This window comes from Micromys minutus (genome assembly GCF_963924665.1).
Source record: "Micromys minutus genome assembly, chromosome: 28".
Lineage (NCBI taxonomy): Eukaryota > Metazoa > Chordata > Mammalia > Rodentia > Muridae > Micromys > Micromys minutus.
The window spans coordinates 34,535,201-34,554,032 of NC_137963.1; the positions used below are offsets into that span (position 1 = coordinate 34,535,201).

The 18,832-nt window shown below is 44.4% G+C and overlaps 1 protein-coding gene across 2 annotated transcripts in view; it reads right to left on the reverse strand.

Moving 5' to 3' along the window:
• TMEFF1 (transmembrane protein with EGF like and two follistatin like domains 1) overlaps positions 1-18,832 on the reverse strand; it is a gene marked incomplete at its 5' end in the record, with an annotated part of 80,952 nt that overhangs the window by 9,468 nt on the left and 52,652 nt on the right. The window contains 3 exons of one of the 2 annotated variants that reach the window (XM_080940359.1): positions 5,283-5,400; positions 15,860-15,925; positions 17,394-17,542. In XM_080940359.1, the coding sequence (XP_080796485.1) occupies positions 5,283-5,400; positions 15,860-15,925; positions 17,394-17,542 (333 nt within the window). Of the gene's footprint in view, positions 1-5,282; positions 5,407-15,859; positions 15,926-17,393; positions 17,543-18,832 lie in introns of both variants that reach the window. The other variant, XM_080940358.1, reaches the window with a different exon arrangement.

Sequence of the window (18,832 nt, forward strand, 5' to 3'; positions counted from 1 at the left end):
TGTGATATATTTACACAATGGAGTACTACTCAGCTATTAGAAACAATAACTTTATGAAATTCCTAGGCAAATGGATAGAACTAGAAACTATCATCTTGAATGAGGCAACCCAGTCACAAAAGAACACACATGGTAAGTGGATACTAGCCCAAAAACCTCTGAATACACAAGAAACATTTCAAAGACCTTATGAAGCTCAAAAAGAAGGAAAGCCAGAATGTAGATGCCTCCCTCAGTCCTTCTTAGAAGCAAGAACAAAACACTCATGGGAAGGAATACAAGGTCAAATAGAGGAGCATGGAATGAAGAAAAGATCATCCAGAGACTGCCTCACCTAGGAATTCATATGCAGCCATCAAACCCCAGCATTATTTCTGATGCCAAGAAGTGCTTACTGGCAGAAACCAGACATGGGTGCATCCTCGGAGGCTCTGCCAGAGTCATACAGATACTGCTGAGGACACTTGCAGCTAATCGTTGGACTGAAAATGGGGAACCTAATGAAGGAGCTAAAGAAAGGACTGAAGAAGCTGAAAGGGTTTGAAACATTATCAACCAAGCCCTCCACAACTCCCAGTGACTAAAACACCAACCACTGAGCACACATGGAGAGACCCTTTGCTCCAGGTGCATATGCAGCAGAGGATGGCATTGTCTGGCATCAATGGGAGGAGAGGCCTTTGGTCCAGTGAAGGAGCATTTTCCCAGTGTAGGGGAATGCCAAGGCGCTGAGGTGGAGAGAGTGACTGAGAGGAAGCACCTTCATGGAAATAAGTGGAGGGGGAGAGGGGATAGCAACATGGAAGAGTCGGGGGCGAAAAAGTATAACATTTGAAATGTAAACACAGAGAATATCCAATAAAACAATTTTTTAAAAAAAGAACCCAACAAAAGTTGCTCCTTCCTTAGACCTGCCCTTTAGGATAGATGCCTGGGAATTCGATCACTGAATACAAAGGAAGAAACACATTTATATTACACGCAAGACTCTCTCCAATGTGAACAGCATAAGCACTTCATATGCAGGGGACATGAAATTAAATTTTTAAACAAAAAGAGTAAAGCAGCCAAGTGCATGCTGACCTTACAAACTATCTATAAAGGTGAAAATAAAGGCATTATCATCAGGTGGAGATGACCCTGGGGAGGGAACACTGAGGACATTTATCAGAAGACCAGCTCCTATTTTACGCTGATGGGACTGTCAGCAGTGACATCGAGAGCACCGTGTGTGCTCACTGGGCATGTGTGTGTGTGCTCACTGGGCACCGTGTGTGCTCACTGGGCATGTGTGTGTGCTCACTGGGCACCGTGTGTGCTCACTGGGCACCGTGTGTGCTCACTGGGCATGTGTGTGTGCTCACTGGGCATGTGTGTGTGTGCTCACAGGGCACCGTGTGTGCTCACTGAGCACCGTGTGTGCTCACTGGGCACCGTGTGTGCTCACTGGGCACCGTGTGTGCTCACTGGGCATGTGTGTGCTCACTGGGCATGTGTGTGCTCACTGGGCACCGTGTGTGCTCACTGGGCACCGTGTGTGCTCACTAGGCATGTGTGTGCTCACTGGGCATGTGTGTGTGTGCTCACTGGGCATATGTGTGTGTGCTCACTGGGCACCATGTGTGCTCACTGGGCATGTGTGTGTGTGCTCACTGGGCACCGTGTGTGCTCAATGGGCACCGTGTGTGCTCACTGGGCACCGTGTGTGATCACTGCTGTCTCACTCTTGGTTATGAAAGCTTTTAAAGCAGCATTGTCATAAAATGCAGACAACAGAAAAGAAACTGGATACGGGCAGCAGAGGAGGCTAGGGCGTCCTGGGCTGACACACTCACTCTAGGACTCGTGGACACCTACCAGGAAGATCTGCACTGAGTTCTGTACCTAAGAAAATTCAAGACTGAGGCGGCACATTGGCCACTTCTGGGAGGCCAGAAGTTAAGCATACACCTGTGGTTGGTTAACCTGTTTAACAGAGGTTAGTTAACCTGTTTAACAGAGGTGTTAGGATGAGTCAGTGGAAAAGTAACGGTGTCTTCAAAAATAGCGCCAAGGTACCGGGATATATGTAATGAAGCTGAGCTTCTTCCTTGCAACCTTCAAATTAACTAAAAGAGGGTGTGCTGGTTAGTTTTGTCAACTTGACAGAAAGTACTCATCTGAGAGGATTGAACCTCAACTGAGGAAATGCCACCATCAGGCTGACTTGTAGGCAAGTTGCGTGGCTTTGTTTTTTAATCGGTGATCGATGTGGGAGCCTAGCCCACTGTGGGCGGTACCATTCCCAGGCAGGTAGGCCTGGGAGTACAAGAAAGGTCGCTGAGCACAAATCTGAAAGCCAGGTAGTACGGAATGTTCCCCATGGCTTCTGCTTCAGTTCCTGCCTCTGGGTTCCTGCCTTCATTTCCCTCAGTGCAGGAGTGTGACATTTATAAATCTAAAATGAGATAAATCCTTTCTTTTCCAAGTTACTTTGGTCAGGATGCTTTTATCACAGCAATAGAAAGCAAACTAAGACAACAGGTCACACATCCAAATGTAAAAGACAGAGCTATAAAGAAGCCCTTAGGGAAAAAAAAACCAAGCATACAAAGTTTCACAACCCTAGATTGGGCAATAATTCCTTAGACATGACACTAAAACAAAACGTAAAAAGACAAACTGAGATAAATCAAAATGTAGATCCTCATGGTTACAGGCATTATCAAAGTGAAAAGGCGGCCTGTACGAAGGAAAATGACAGCTGCAAATTATGGATTTGACAAGAGGAAGGGGCGGAGGAGACAAAGCGTTCACTATAGCTACATAAACTTGATGATCCAAGTTTGATCCCTGGGGGAGAAGGCAGAGGCAAAGGTTCACAACTGTAATCTGTCATATGGGGAAAGGAGGGGATGGGGGTGGGGTGGACGGAGAGGAGACTGAACTGTCCAGAAGCTGGCCTGGAACACACAGCGCAGGAGCAGAAGAAACAACAGAGACCTCGCCTCTCAAGATGGAAGGTGAGAACTGAGTTCTTCACACAGGTTGTCTACTGACCTCACAGGTACACACGCACTCACGAGCGCACACACACATGCACACACACACTCTCTCATACACACACACTCTCTCATACACACACACACACACACACAAATACACATGCACACACATGCACACACGTACACACACGTACACACACCACTTTTAAAATAATTTTTAAAAATAACTTAAAGCATGCATTCTAAAAAAGAACCCACTAATTAAGAAATGGGTAGAGGATCTGAATCTATTTTCCAGAGAAGATATACAATTGTCCAAAAAGAGCGTCCTCTGTTTTAAAGCCTCAAATTGCCTCGTGCATTTGTGCAGATGACATCACTGTTCATACTGTATTTTGGTTATTAAATGTTTTCTGAAGACAAGATCCCCAGACCCCTGATAATATGCAAGTTTAACAACCCATCACCGCAGAATTTGGTAGAAAGAATAACCTCGTCCATCCACAGTGGGATGGCACTAGATTTAGTCCAATTGAAGGAATATGACTGATAGACACACAGTGTTTTAGCCTGATTCTTACAAACGCTGCAAATGCACAATAGAACACCAGAAGCTGCTATTACTCCAGGAAATAAATTCTTTACCATTTCCAACAGTCCTCCATTCGGGAGAAGAGGGAACTGATAGTCACGGCACTATTAGAGATTTATTTACCACAGACCTATCAGGCTAGGTCGTAGAAAGGAAGTAATTTGCAGAATGGAGTCCTTGATATAACAGGCCTAGTATCAGTTGCCATTCATTATAATACTACAGAGCAGCTGCAGGGCAACACACGCTGCACACGTTCCGGTTCATGGCTGCAGGTTTCTGGACAGCATCTCACTATGTGGCCCTATCTAGCCTGCTATGTAGCTCAGGTCGGTATAGAACTCATGATCTTCCTGCCTCGTCTTTCCAGTTACACACAGTGGCACCACGGCTTGACGGAGGATGCCCCGCCTCAAGCCATCAGGACTGCGAAGATCTCTACGCCACTCTGTGACCACTGTGTGACAAACTCCAAGAGTCCATTGTGTGCTTTGCATTATACAATCCATTCTCTTTATACAGTTGCTGTTTTGAAATGTTTGGGGGTGGGGGAAACAGAGAAGTTAGCTCCTCCGAAGACAAAGAGAACTGTCTACGGGGAAAAGCCAAAGGTTTTCAGAAAGAGCTGTTCAACCATTAACAGTGAGAGCATTTGCTCTGCTGTTCATCTTTATGCAGGAGGAAAAGGAAGGGAGTTGAAGAAGAGGGACCCAAGAGGCCCCAGGGCCAAAGCGGAGTCCCTACCCTGAGGGTAGATAGGGAAAAAGGAAAATAGACCAAGTCCCCATGTTTTGATGTTTTGCCTAAGAACAGGAAGCAGGTTTTTGCCCAACTCCCAGAAGTACAAGTGAATGGAAGGGCAGCAATGGCCCACCCCCTTGTCTGCAGAAACCCCGCCTGGCTAACCAGACACAAGACAGCACACACTTCATGATAGCAGCAGCAACACACACACACACATACGCACATACACACATGCAGACAATCACACATGTGCACACACATGCACACACACATGCAGACAATCACACATGTGCACACACATGCACACACACATGCAGACAATCACATATGTGCACACACATGCACAAACACATACACACACAAGTGCATACAAACACACACACACACACACACACACACACACCAGCAAAAGGCACTGATATCCTCCAGTTGTGTGTCAGGGAATGTGAGGTCTATCTAGTTTTTTCTTAGCTCTATTTCCAACTCGCTGTTGACCTTGAACAAGTTATGCAATGTCTCTGGATACAGGAGCTGAAGACTGGCACTCCACTTCCCTCTCACAACTCACACCTGGCTCCTCATCCCTACTCTGTTATTTTTAGAAGTCTATTTTAGTGTATGTTTTATTTGAGTTATTCCTTCTCTATTCGTAATACACTCTTCTGTCGTTCAACTACCTTGTGACAGATTGCCGAGAGATCAAAATAGCGTTGGAATATGGCAAATTAATATTAAAATGTCACCGTAAAGATGTTAAGCTCGGAGCCTCTAAGTCCTAATGCAGCCTGTTTCTCATCTTTGCACATTTCTTGCCAGGTTTGGGGGTTGTATATATGATTTGCTGGTTTATTTGAAACTTGTCTGTTGCAGATAATACCATTTATGTAAACTATTTAGTCTATGAAGGAGTAGTGACCAACGGAAAAAAGACTCTCAGCCCTGGTCAGGAGCCACCGACTTACCTACAGGAGGCCTTCTGAGTGGAGTAGATGAATTCACACTTGCCATGGAGGCAGTACCCACTGAGGTTCTCAGGGCAAGGCATGTGGCTTCCAACATAAACATCTTCCCTTTGATCACCTGCATCTTAAAAGAGCACAAGCCGTGTCACTGGATACTGAAAACAGAGATGGAAAAGACAAACCCTTTCAAAGACTCAGAAACAAATGAATTCGCCCTGTCAATCCCTGGCTGGGCCAGTTAGAAGGGAGACTTATCGGAGAGGGTAAGCAAGATCTAAGGTCCCTTGCAACCCCCCACCCCCATGCACAAACACAGCAAGTGGGCAGACGAATTAGGCAGAGCGCACGCAACAATAGTTGCAGAACATGACCACTGTGAACTCCTGCTACATTAAAAACAGTCTGAAAACGAAAACAGCCTTGCTAAACAGTGAGTGTCGGGTCGAGAAGGAAGCTGGCCCTGTGACAGAGATGGAACACACAATGCTGCCTTTGGAGGGGTGAAGCTGCTCACTCACCTGGAGCCAGTGAGACCAGCAGAGAGCAAGCTAAGGGTTCTGAAACTTTGGGTAAAAGATTCCTTTTTTAAAATGAAAACTATCAAGAGCGTGTCTTTTCAGATGGTAACAGCTTTAGCCAGGTATAGTAGCTCACAGGTATAGTAGCTCACAGGTATATAGCTCACAGGTATAGTAGCTCACAGGTATAGTAGCTCACAGGTATAGCTCACAGGTATATAGCTCACAGGTATAGTAGCTCACAGGTATAGCTCACAGATATAGTAGCTCACAGGTATAGCTCACAGATATAGTAGCTCACAGGTATAGTAGCTCACAGGTATAGTAGCTCACAGGTATAGCTCACAAATATAGTAGCTCACGGGTATAGTAGCTCACAGGTATAGTAGCTCACAGGTATAGTAGCTCACAGGTATAGCTCACAGATATAGTAGCTCACAGGTATAGTAGCTCACAGGTATAGTAGCTCACAGGTATAATAGCTCACAGGTATAGCAGCTCACAGGTATAGTAGCTCACAGGTATAGTAGCTCACAGGTATAGCAGCACACAGGTATAGTAGCTCACAGGTATAGTAGCTCACAGGTATAGTAGCTCACAGGTATAGTAGCTCACAGGTATAGCAGCTCACAGGTATAGCAGCTCACAGGTATAGTAGCTCACAGCACACAGGTATAGTAGCTCACAGGTATAGTAGCTCACAGGTATAGTAGCTCACAGCTCACAGGTATAGTAGCTCACACCTGCAATCTCAACACTCAAAGGGCTGGTGCACTATGAACCCAAGTCTGACACCAGCCTGAACTAAATGTCAATACTTCGTTGCTGCATTGTGTCTCAGAAACAAGGTAGAGAAGGAGAGAGGCGGGGACGACCAGGAGGGGCTAAGAGGTGGCAGGACACCTTTGCTAGTTTTCTTTATCACACAGTATTTTTAAAGTAAATGCTCATTCAGAAAAAGTGGAATCACAGAATGTGACAAAAATATCTTACAGGCTGTCCACATGTCAGCTGTGTGACCTTTACCATTCTATCCTCTTTAACCTTAGAATGTGCACCTGTAAATGCAGGTAACAGCCTACAGGTCACGCAGATCTGAAAGGTTTGTGTGACACAAATCCTGCACGGTGGCAATAAAATAACTAGCTATCTGTATGACGCCACAACAGTAAGGGCCTGTCCCCAAAATACAGAGTGTAATAAAATCTTTTAAAAAATGAATAGAAATGAACTAGGAAGATCAAAAAGGTGGGGTTATGGAAGGCCTCGCCCCAGTCTCTTTGGTGTGGGAAGGTGCTCTGCAGGCTACCAAAAGAGAAACATGGAAACCAACCCAGCCACAAAACCTTTGACCTACAGTCTGTCCGGCCTGAGAAATAGGCTAGGGCAATGGTAGTATAGAACTTTGGAAGTCATCAGCCGATATCTGACATGATTTAAGGCCCACCCCACAGAAGGATCCCATTCCCGACATTGCTTGGTAACCAAGAACCAAAGAGTCGAGACTCGGTAATAAAACCAATAAAATTCTGGATCAAAAGGAAAAATAAAATCAATGACACGGTTGCTAATGATATTCTGCTGTAGTCACGGGTCAGTGCCTTGTTCAGTCTCCATCAGAGAGGCTTCCTCCAGCAGCAGCTGGGAACTGATGGCAGAGACCCACAGCCATACACTATGTGGAGAGACGATCTGAATGGAGGTCTCCATAAATTCCTCCCATCAGAGCTCAGGGAACCCAGAGCAAGAGGGGTTGGAAAGTGTTAGAGCCAGTGTGAATGGAGGCACGAGGTCTCCGAACCAGCAAAGCGGGGTGCATTCGGGCTCACAGAGACTGAAGCAGCACAGGGCCGGAGCCAGGCCCTCTATGCATTTATCATGGCTTTCAGCTTAGTATTTTATGGGATGGAGTTCCTAAGGAGTCTAGATACCTCCACTGTTTGTACCTGTACAGTTTCCAGTTCTGAGAAGCAGTATGAGCAGTGTAAAAGGACATCTCTAGAGTCAGAATGTTTGAATCTGAACTCTGGTCAGAGCAATTCCCTAACTGTGTGACCTGAAGGCACAGCCTTCCACTTCCTATTCTGAGAAATGGAGCTATATAACAACCACGTCCAGTTTTCACAGAATTGATTCGAGGCCTAAGTGAGGTAAGATCTAGCATATTAGTAGTAGTAGGCGAATTGGTTCAGAGCTTTACAACTCTTTCAGAGTTCTTTGTGAGAGTTTGCCTGGCAAATATTCACATTCATCTGGGAGAAGAGGGCACTGGATCTCCTGCAGCTGGAGTTACTGGGATGGTAAACCATGTGAGTAGTGTACAGACCCTAGGTCCTCTACAACAGCAACATGTATCCTTAACCACGGAGCCAGCTCTCCAGCCCCTAGCACAGAACTCTCAGACAGTCCTTTGCAAACAGTAAGTGCTTAATCAGTAGTACCAGCTGTTACTCTAGGCCTAAAGAATGTTGCAGGAATGAACCACAACTGTCATCTGTTGACATCATGCTATAGTGTGAACTTTCTGCCTGTGTGCCATGGGGTATGCCTGAGATGGTTTGAAGTTCTGGGTTCAACCCCAGCAACAGGAAAGAGAAAAACAGTAAGTGTATAGATTGAATCATATTTGGTTTCCATTAAAAAAAAAAAAAAAAAAAAAAAACTATTTCAACAACAAACTAAAAGGCTTCTACTCTGAAACTCCCATTCAGAAAGAAGTTGCTTTTAGCAGCGCTGCCCTGGGTCTCACAACACAGGCTGGAACTTAATTAACAGACTGCTTGTTTACAAACACTTGTGATCAAAGCAGAAGGCATGCCTCAAGCAATCGGCACTGATGAGAAGTAGCTGAACAGAAACCAGCTACACTAAAACAAACCAGCGTTCTTAGCTAAAAGTGCAGTTCAGCATTCCCACTCAAGTGGCAAGGAAGGCAGTCACTAACCCAGTTCACCGTTCACCGTGCTTCTTAGAACACGGAACCCAAAAGGACGCCATCCACGTGTGTGTTTGTGAGGCCACAGAGTGAGACTGTAAAATACCGTAACGCGTAGATATGACCAAGTAGCTCTGTGGAGGTCAGGAAGAGCATTAAAAAGTCCTGTACCCTGCAGATTTCGGGCATAACAGAGATAAAAGCTGTCAGGTAGTTGAACTACATGAAAGCAGGAAGAAAAAAACAGGATAAATAAAGAGTGGGTTTTGAGAAATTAACAAAGTGTGATGCTAAAAGTGGACGCTGGCTAGACACAAAGAGAAGCTGTGGAAAAGAAAGGCCCATCCAGTAGGCCAGAGTCCAAACTCAGCATCCACTCAATGCCAAAAATATCCGACACACTCCACTTCCATGAGGGGGAAGTTAACAGGCCAGAGAAACTCATCATAATGCAGTAAGTTCAGACACTCTTGGATATTTTTCATGTCGAATGAAATCTCTAACTTTGTACACATTCCCTAGCGTCTGCTTACTCGTTCACTACTGCCTACCTGTGTTGTATTCTGAAGGTCAAACTCCATGTTCCTATTTGAACAAGGTTAAGTTACACCTGTCGTCAAGAGTGGTACCCAGGGTCTGGAGAGACGGCTCAGTGGTTAAGAGCAGGTTCGAATCCCAGCACTAGGATGGTGGCTCCTGACTATAGCTCCAATTCCAGGAGACCTAACGCCCTCCCCTTCTGGCCTCCACAGGCACTAAACCCATGAGGTAGACAACATAAACATTCAGTTAAAATATGAATAAATATTTACAAAAAGAATGGTACTTATCACTAACACAGTACATTTGACAGACCAAAACCATCCTCTTTGCCAAATATGTTAACAGAGAATTACAAATGTCTCTAAAACTAAGCCTCGTGATGGGGAGCCCGAGAGAGAGAGAGAGAGAGAGAGAGAGAGAGAGAGAGAGAGAGAGAGAGAGAGAGAGAGAGAAATGCGAATTAAAACTTAGATCTATGGTCATTCTAAAAGTGCTTCTCAGAGATCCGCAGGGATTTGCCGTGTTCTGAGCACCGTGGTAGTTTCCTGGAGTTTTGGAGAAAGAATAGCAGAATGAACAGAGTATAAGAAAAAAGCCTCACTCGGTAACTGAGTGTGTGGACAGAGCTCAGCAAGGTTCTCTGTCTGGGTAACAGATGAAGGAGATCCAGGAGAGAAAGCAGCCAAATGGGACAGGACCCTCATACCAGCTGTGAGATATGGCCAAGAGCACCACGGTTCAGAACACTGGCTTCGTTCAGCCTCTCTACAGGAGAAAACTGTTTCAGCTTTGTCACACAAAATGACAGCATGGACCACTCAAAGGCACAGGAGCACACAGGGCACTTGCTTAAAAACTGCTCAGTGGCTACTGATGTCACTCACCAGCCCTAACAGGAATCCACAGAGGTGAGCCCAGCCATCAGAACTTAATAACCCAAACCAAATAATTGGCAATAATCGTATACCAAAAACAAAGCCAGGAATCTGGTGTTTGAGTTTTCAGAGCAGTCCCAGCTAAGAGGCATAACTATCTCTCCTGATCCGATGTGATCACTGGGGCTCAGAGAAATCGGGTCTCACAGCCAACTCCATGGCACAAGCTCTGGGCTACTGAACTGACTTCAGCAGTAACCTGAGAGGTGTGTAGGAGACCGGCAAAGCATAACGTTCAAGACCTGCTCTCTAGACTAAGTAAGTGAGACCACTCCAAAAGGGGAAAATAAAAAGCTTTAAAGACCCGATAAAGCATGGCTTCAGACGCCAAAGCAGGGACGCAGCCCTGGCACAGGAAGTGGGCACAGAAGAATCCGGTCTGAACAATGCCCTGGGACTAGTGGTGACAGCTCCAACATTAACAGCATCCACTGCTGGTGTGTGAACAATGCTTGAAGTGTGTATAGCATGCCCAGGACATCTGGCCACCGGGGACTCGTTCCATCCACAGAGTCTTCGTAAACAACTCTGCCACCAGCAGCCAGGTTTTCACACACAGACAGTAGGTTTGTTTATTCTAGGTGACGATGCCATAAGAGACGGTACCAAGTGGCTTCTCTGCAGAGGACTGGTCCACCGATCATCTGGCCTGTTCCACAGGAACTGATCTTAGCAACTGAGCCATGTCCCTACAGTGTAAGCAGCTGTGGCTACGACTCCATCAGCACTCCACCACTGACTGTAGTGTTCCCTGTCATGTGAAGCTTTTTATGCCACCCTATGTCCCAACTATCATACTTACACACCCCTCGGCAGACTTCCCCACCCCAGTCTCCTGAACTCTAGAATTGAGAAACTATCTACCCAGTAAATAGATTCCTACCTCTCTGTTATAAATCCAATGCATTCCATCCAAACCCTGGCTCTCCCTAGCACAATTATGCCAGGGAAATGACTCTTCTAATGTGCATAAGCTCACCTACCTCCTCAACTAACCCCTTAGGAAAAATCCTTCCATCTTCCGTCCTCCGCCTTCCCCTGACATGCTCCTGGCAGCTGCTTCCAGCAAGCCTTCCCTTCTTATCCCACAACAAACCCTCTGCTCGGAAGATCCTGAGGAGCTCCAACAAGACTCTCCACTGGCTCACAACTTGGGCTCCTTTCAGTGAGTCTGGCACCTGTATCATCGACTCATTGTCTTTAAAAGGACACACCAGAAGATGTCAGACTGAAACACACAAACGGCCATCAGGCAAGCGAGACTCGTGGCAATGGCACCTTGTCATCTTTCGTGCCCCAGGCCAGTATAAAGCAAGAAGACTAATCAGTCTCAAGAACAAGTTCAAAGATGAGAGGAGGGCTGGAATGACAAGTGTGGGTGTCTCTCCAATTAAAGCACTACAGTTCAATTGAGGCTGTATAAAAGTACTTTTGGGTTGTTGTGGTGTCTGTAATTTGAAAGAACTTCCTGGGTAGCTGGAAATATTGCCAAGCACGGTAGGGTGTGGTATAGGTGAACCATATTGATTTCACGTTGGAAACTATAAATCAAAAACTAAACTTCCAATTATGCTGATAATGTACACTGAAGGTAAATAGAATAAAATGCTAATAATAAAAACTGACAGTGGGGTTGGCATGATGACTTGTGGTTAAGAGCATGTGCTGCCCTTGCAGAAGACCCAACTTCAGACACCAGCACCCACACTGGGAGGCTCCAACTTAAGTTTAGAGAGATTCCACATCTCTCTGTGCACACAGTCACACATAGATACACACACACACACATATCAGTGCTGGGTACATATTTACAGGTTTGTTAGGTTGTTCTCTTGACATTATTGTTAAAACTTTCTATAATGAAGATGATATCTTTCTCCCCTGCATACACATATTCCTTATACTCAATTCTCACACCTTTATGATTTCCAGATATTCTAATGCTACTGTAAACAACCGAACTAAATGTATTGACTTGCTTTCTTAGGGTTTTACTGCTGTGAACAGACACCATAACCAAGGCAAGTCTTACATAAGACAACATTGAATTGGGGCTGGCTTACGGGTTCAGAGGTTCAGTCCAGTATCGTCAAGGCAGGAACATGGCAGCATCCAGGCAGGCATGGTGCAGGAGGAGCTGAGAGTTCTACATTTCATCTGAAGGCTGCTAATGGAAGACTGACTTCCAGGCAGCTAGGACAAAGGTACTAAAGCCCACACCCACAGTGCCATGCCTATTCCAAGAGGGACACACCTTCTAATAGTGCTACTCCCTAGGCCAAGTATATACAAACCATCACAGTTGCCCTTCTCAAAGCAAACAAACAAACAAACAAACCTTTCCTAGTGGGCATCTCCTAAGTTCTATATGTTCCTGCTGAAGGAGTGTTTCTGCTTTCTCTAGCAGGTCCTGCAGAAATACCTCCTACCTACAGTCTGGGCTATGAACTGACAGACACAAGTATCACCAAGGGCTCCTACACTGCTGTGAGAACAGAAGCAAAAGGTAACAGAGCTACCTTTTAACACATTCCCTTACTGTTGTACAGTACTGTGAAGAGACCTCATGACCATGGCATGTACTAAACTCTCACAATCTGCCTCCATCTTAACACTATAGGAATTCTGTCCAATGGCCTTACAATTCAAGATGCTTGACTCCTCACCCCAGAATGCCTTTCTGTTGTGTGTTAACTACTGGCCATCCTTTCCCACTTACCAACTATGGACCAGAGGTTTGTCTCTAGACTTATGCTGAATAGTGTCCTGGATAAATTTCACATCCCATCAGATTCCAAAATGCAATTGGTCACCTTTGCCAACTCCTCCTTCACCCTACTCCAAACACCTCTCCCTCCCAGCATATCATTTCTATAAGAAGAACTGATTGTCTAAGTCTTTGGGTTTAAGTCTTAGTATTTTTAATTTTTACTATCCCACATCTGTCCCTTCTGAGCCTGCCAATTTCACCTCTCTGCCTTTGCCCATGTGCACAACAAGCGCCATGTTCCTGCAGGTATCGCTAGCTAGAGTGATTACTATTGGAGCTTTATTTTTTTTTTTCATTTATATTATAGTAATGATCTCTGTCTTAGGTTTTGTTCTATCGCTGTGAAGAGACACTATGACCATGGCAAACTCATAAAAGAAAGCATTCCACTGGGGATGGCTTACAGTCTCAAAGGTTTAGTCTATTATCATCACTGCAGAGAACATGGCAGCGTGCAGGCAGACAAAACGCTGGAGAAAGAGAGCTCTACATCCAGACCCATCCACAGACAGCAGGAGGAGAATAACACTGCATATGGCTTAGGCTTTTGAGACCTCAAAGCCCACCCACAGTGACACACTCCCTCCAATAAGGGCACACCTATTCCAACAAGGCCAAGCCTCTTAATCCTTCTCAAGTAGTGCCACTCCTTAATGCCTAAGCATATGACTATATTGGCCCATGAGAGCCAATCATACCCAAACTATCACATCCCTAAGGTTCAAAATGAATGTCCAACAGGGCAAAATCTCGTCCCAGGCTTTCTTTCCCACCTACCTCCCTCTTCTTCCTCTAAATCGCTCAGCATTCTCCAGTACACCCTCAGCCATAACATTTGAGTCTGCATTGCTTCTTATGATTTCTTAGTCTCCCCAAACATCCTGTGTCCTGTTCAAGCTCTCGTAGGTCAAATTCCATGCTCTCCATGAACTTTTCTCACATCTTCATTATCCCCCACCAAAGAGCAACCCATCTTTTCTAAAGACCATTTACACTTACTATCATGACAATATTTGATCTTTACATTGTCAGAAGAAGGTTAAATATGTGTCTTGCTATAAGGGACACCCAAAAAATGTGTGCCATGTACTAAATTATCTTCCCTTCTACAAGTCGTGTGGCAAGACGGACTGGCATAAATAAAACCTATAATAAATAAGTATCTTCTAACACAATTTCAAAGTTATATTGACAATTCTTATGTGTACAGGATTTTCAATACCTCGAAAGTGGTGCACATAAGATTATCAATATGTAGTCATAATATTATATGATTTTTATGAATATCACACAAGTGCTTGGGGTATATACAAAACCCCAAATTGCCTTTAAAATGAGCAGCTAACTACTGAACAATGGTCTTTGTACTGAGTCATAGTTATCAGTAGAGAGAATAAAACTAGAGCTGGTCTGTTATGACTCCAGTGGGAACAGAGGTGATTTCCTACTTTAAATACAGCTCTTCGTATCAGCAGAGAAAAATGTTTTCCCGGGCCCTGTGGGTTATAAGAAACCGAGGTTTATACAATTCAAGAACAAGAAGTAGCACACCTTTCATATTTGATTACGAAAGTCACTATTTACTGAGTACTTCCAACTGTCAGACGCTGTTCTAAGTATCGATGAATAATCTTACTGAGGTCTGATGAAATGCTATACAGCAGGGACGTGTTTTGGAAAACAGACATATAATGAAGATCATATTATTTTCCACTACTGTGGTCTATGGGCCAGCCACAGTAGACTGTGGCCATGTAAATGCTCTATCGCTGGGCTACATCCTCAGCCCTTGGCATGTTGAGACAGGGTCCCACTACATCATAGCTCAGGCTAGCCTTGCACTGCACAGCCCAAGTGAGCCATAGGCTCATGATCCCCTTCCTTGGTCTCCCAAATGTCTTGCATATCACGTAGTTTTGACATTCATTCTGTTAATATTTTTTAGAATTTTATACCTGACCACTGTATTTAGTGTTCCTACCTTCCTTCTGTCCTTTTTAGCTCCTCCCGTGCTCCCTTCCCCCAACCCAGTCTCAAATTTTTCCTTTTTAATTACTTTTTCTTCTTTAAGTGCAGACTCGTTGAAGGTGTACTTGTGATGATCTAGGAGTCCAGTGATGTAACTCCTCTTAAATTAACCAGATTATCAACACCGAGCCTCACGCTGGCCTCTGGTTAGGTGGCCTTCTCACTGCTATTTGTAAGGTTCAAATCAAACAAGGCACGTGACCACAGATGGGAAAGAGCGCCAAAAAGGGCAGTCAAGGCACGTGGATTCTAGTCTCTGCTTTGATCTTTAGTCGACATGAGACTTTGTGCGAGTAAATAACGCCGTGCCTCTGAGTCACATCCCTTCTCTCGATGAATACGGAAGAGCTACCAATTCGCAAGGCATTCTGCTAGGGTTAGCAACACGAAGGAAGATGGCTTGTTTCAATCCACATAGAACTCATGATCTGAGACACAGATGAGGAGAACAATTAGAGTAAGCAAAGTGTTCAGACAGGGGAGGTCGGAGAGGCATCTAATCTAGATTTGGGGGCCAAGGAATGATTCTCAAAAGAAATAATACCCCTACTGAGACTAGGGAAGATGAGCAGCAGTTAGCCAGACAAAGGAGTAGAGACTTCCAGATGAAAGGAATAAGGCTCAAAGACTTGGTAACAGGGAGGAATGTTAATAGCAGAGTCTAGGGAACTTCATATAAAGGAATAAAATGCATATATGAGCAATTTTCTCTAATCAGAAAGCAACCTTCCCTATTTCAACAAATACTGCTAATCAGTTACGTCATGAGCGTCATCTCGGAGAGCTAGTAAGCTAAGAGGCTACCACAATGGCAGCAGAGGCACCGGGGATAGACCTTTATTCAGTACCTTTCACATCTGGCCGATACGGCAGCCCATCATCCTTCTTTCCCAGTAGACTTGTATCATCTGTGTCTGGAAGAAAAAGCAGTTGCAGGTTAAGCAATGCCTGATGCTGAAGTCACACCAAGGACTCGCAGTTCCCCCAGTTGTTCTGGTGCCTTCTCAGCTGTCTACCTGCCCAGCTCACGGATGATTTCATTCGGACTTCAGCTCAAATGTCCCCTACTTTAAAAGTCTGACATACATTCCTGGGAGAACCTCTCTCACCAGGGAACCCCTGAGCTCGAGACTCATCTTTTCCTGACACAAATAACTGGAAATATGAGATTACGATAAATATGGAATCTCTGATAAATTGTCAAGCAGCGTGCTGAGAAACACAGGCCTCCACCTCCAACACCCATGAGAGAGGCAATAAGGAGCTCAGGTGTGGATAGGAAATGACTGAGAGAAAATACAACTTAAGGCTCCACCAGTCCAACGCGGCATAGATTTGAATTAAAGCTTCCAGACCTGCCCGTTCCTCTGAACTGAATCCCCCAGGGAGGACCATTCAAACATCCCATCTAAGTTCCAAATACTACTGCATGAAATAAACTAAACTGTATTCAAAACCAAAGCCAAGAGGAGTGTCCACCTATGGGACCTCTCTGTCAGAAAATAGCCTCCTCCATTCTGCCCATGCCTAACCTACCTGGAAAACCCCGAGGACCAGCTTGAATCCACTAGCAGCTCAGAACAGCCAAGCAAAGGGTGTCATAAACAATTCTTTAGTAAGACAAAGGAATAAACTCATCTTTACGTTTTTGCCGTGGCTCGGATAGAGCACATGCCTCTAGTAAGTTCCCCAAAGAACAAAGGTAAAAGGAGTGGTAAAAGCAGGAAAGTCTATATAATTCTAGTACGTGAGGGGCCTGGCCCCCATATATTACTAGAATTGATCACTATTACAGCCCACAGGGTATTCCTGAGGACAGAAGCCTTCAGTGACTGTTGACATTTCCAATAGAAGAAGAAAATAAAGCTTATTCTTATATGGTTTATGTTTCCTAAATTAAAGTAAGCAGAAAGAAGGGCAAATAGAATTTTCCTTTACATTCTGTAACTTTACACTAAAGACGGTAATAAACATAGCATGTTTGGGTAGCAGGAGCTAAGGGGACTATGTTGAATTAAGGGAACTCCTTGCTGGGGGTGGGATGAGAATATATACAGCAAATGTATCATTTTGCTATAATTAAAATAATTAGTCAAATTTCTAGCTATAATTGAATTTGAAAGCACCTAAGAGTTATAAATAAAGCACAAACTGATTCAGATGCACTTACGTCAGGAAAGGATAAGCTTAGTAACCAAACAACCAAAAAGCAGTTTATGTCTGAAGAGGGTAAAAATAAACAAACGTCTACATTAATAGCAGATGAAGTTTTAAAATATATAGTCATAAAAAGACAAAGCCTTAAAAATACTACTCACTTTATAAGACTGAGACACACACTACTATTCAAGACATGTCTCTGGTGGACAGAACAGATTTTACCTGTGCAGTGGCCAAGATGCCTTATATCGATCTGTTCTTGCTTTATACAAGATGCTTCTCGAACAAAACAGGGGTTGTTATAGGAACTCCCGTCAGAGGCGCACACGGGGTTAAAGCTGTACCCGCTGCAGTCTATATTACATACACACCTGTTGAGAGAAACGACAGTGAAGGATCAGCAAACAGCAACTCCTCTCTTCCTCTCTGCCCTCTGCAACACAGGGCAGAAAGACACTATGCATCACAAACAAATCAAAAACTGTCTCTCGGGTCCGAATTTGGAGGAATTCTAGACCTTATGTTACCCCAGTCAGTAGTCTCTAAAATTTCCATTGTGAGATCAAATCATGAGGAGCTGTTCAGTGTCAACAGCATTAATTTAAAAACAAGATGGCACCACAGGAAGAGCAAAATGTTCTAAACCAGAGGTCACGGTTTATAACCAGCATCTTCCTCAAAGTCTTATTTTACCCACCTGTAAAATGGATAATATACCTACACCAAAGAGGATAATTAAAAAATACAATAAATATGAACTATGTAGATAGTTCTTACTAGCAACACATCTACCTGGGCAACTGGGTATCTATTATATCCAGAGCCCCACAGCACGGAAGTCAGGGGTACCAGCCTTTGACACTCCTCCCAAGAGCAATGAAGTCTAACTGTAGGGATGATGTCCAGTCTCCAGCAACATTCTAGCCTAGCAAACCTCACCACCCTCCTACTAAAAACAAATGCTGGGTAAAGCACTTTAAAACTTCCTTTTGGATACACCCCAGAGTAGGAATACTAGGAACATAAGTTTCAATACGCCACAAGAAAAGTCTTTTAAACATGGCTGCCCTGAGCCTTGGCAGCCTGAGAAAATGTCTCCCCTGAGAATCTGCAACCACAGCCAGTTCTTTGTTACAACTTAAAATGCAGTTGGTTCTTCTAAGGTCTCCAAGTACAGAATTGAAAATTTTAAGGACTAAATGGGGCCTGGGCAAATAACAGAAGCAATCAGGATGTCCTCTAGAGAAGCCCAACTCTACCCTAGCTAGGTCTTTGTAGTTCTCCAGAGTGCAAAATTGAGAAAAATAACCACACATCCCAACACATGTACACACACTCCCGTGCATGCGTGTGCACACACAAACGCACATACAGTGAGAGAGAGAATATATATATATATATACACACACACACACACACACACACACACACACACACACACACACTAAATTCTACGGTAAAATAACATAGACAAGGGGATAAAATTAGAAAAGTAAGCTCTATGCTGCCTACAGGATAACAAAGGCACATGCTGCTCTTTCAGAGGACAGCAGACCAGTTCCCAGCATCCATGTCAGGTGGCTGTGACCTACCTGTAACTCTCCAGGGGACCCAATGCCCTCTTCTGCACTCTCATATGCACACACCTACACAGACACACC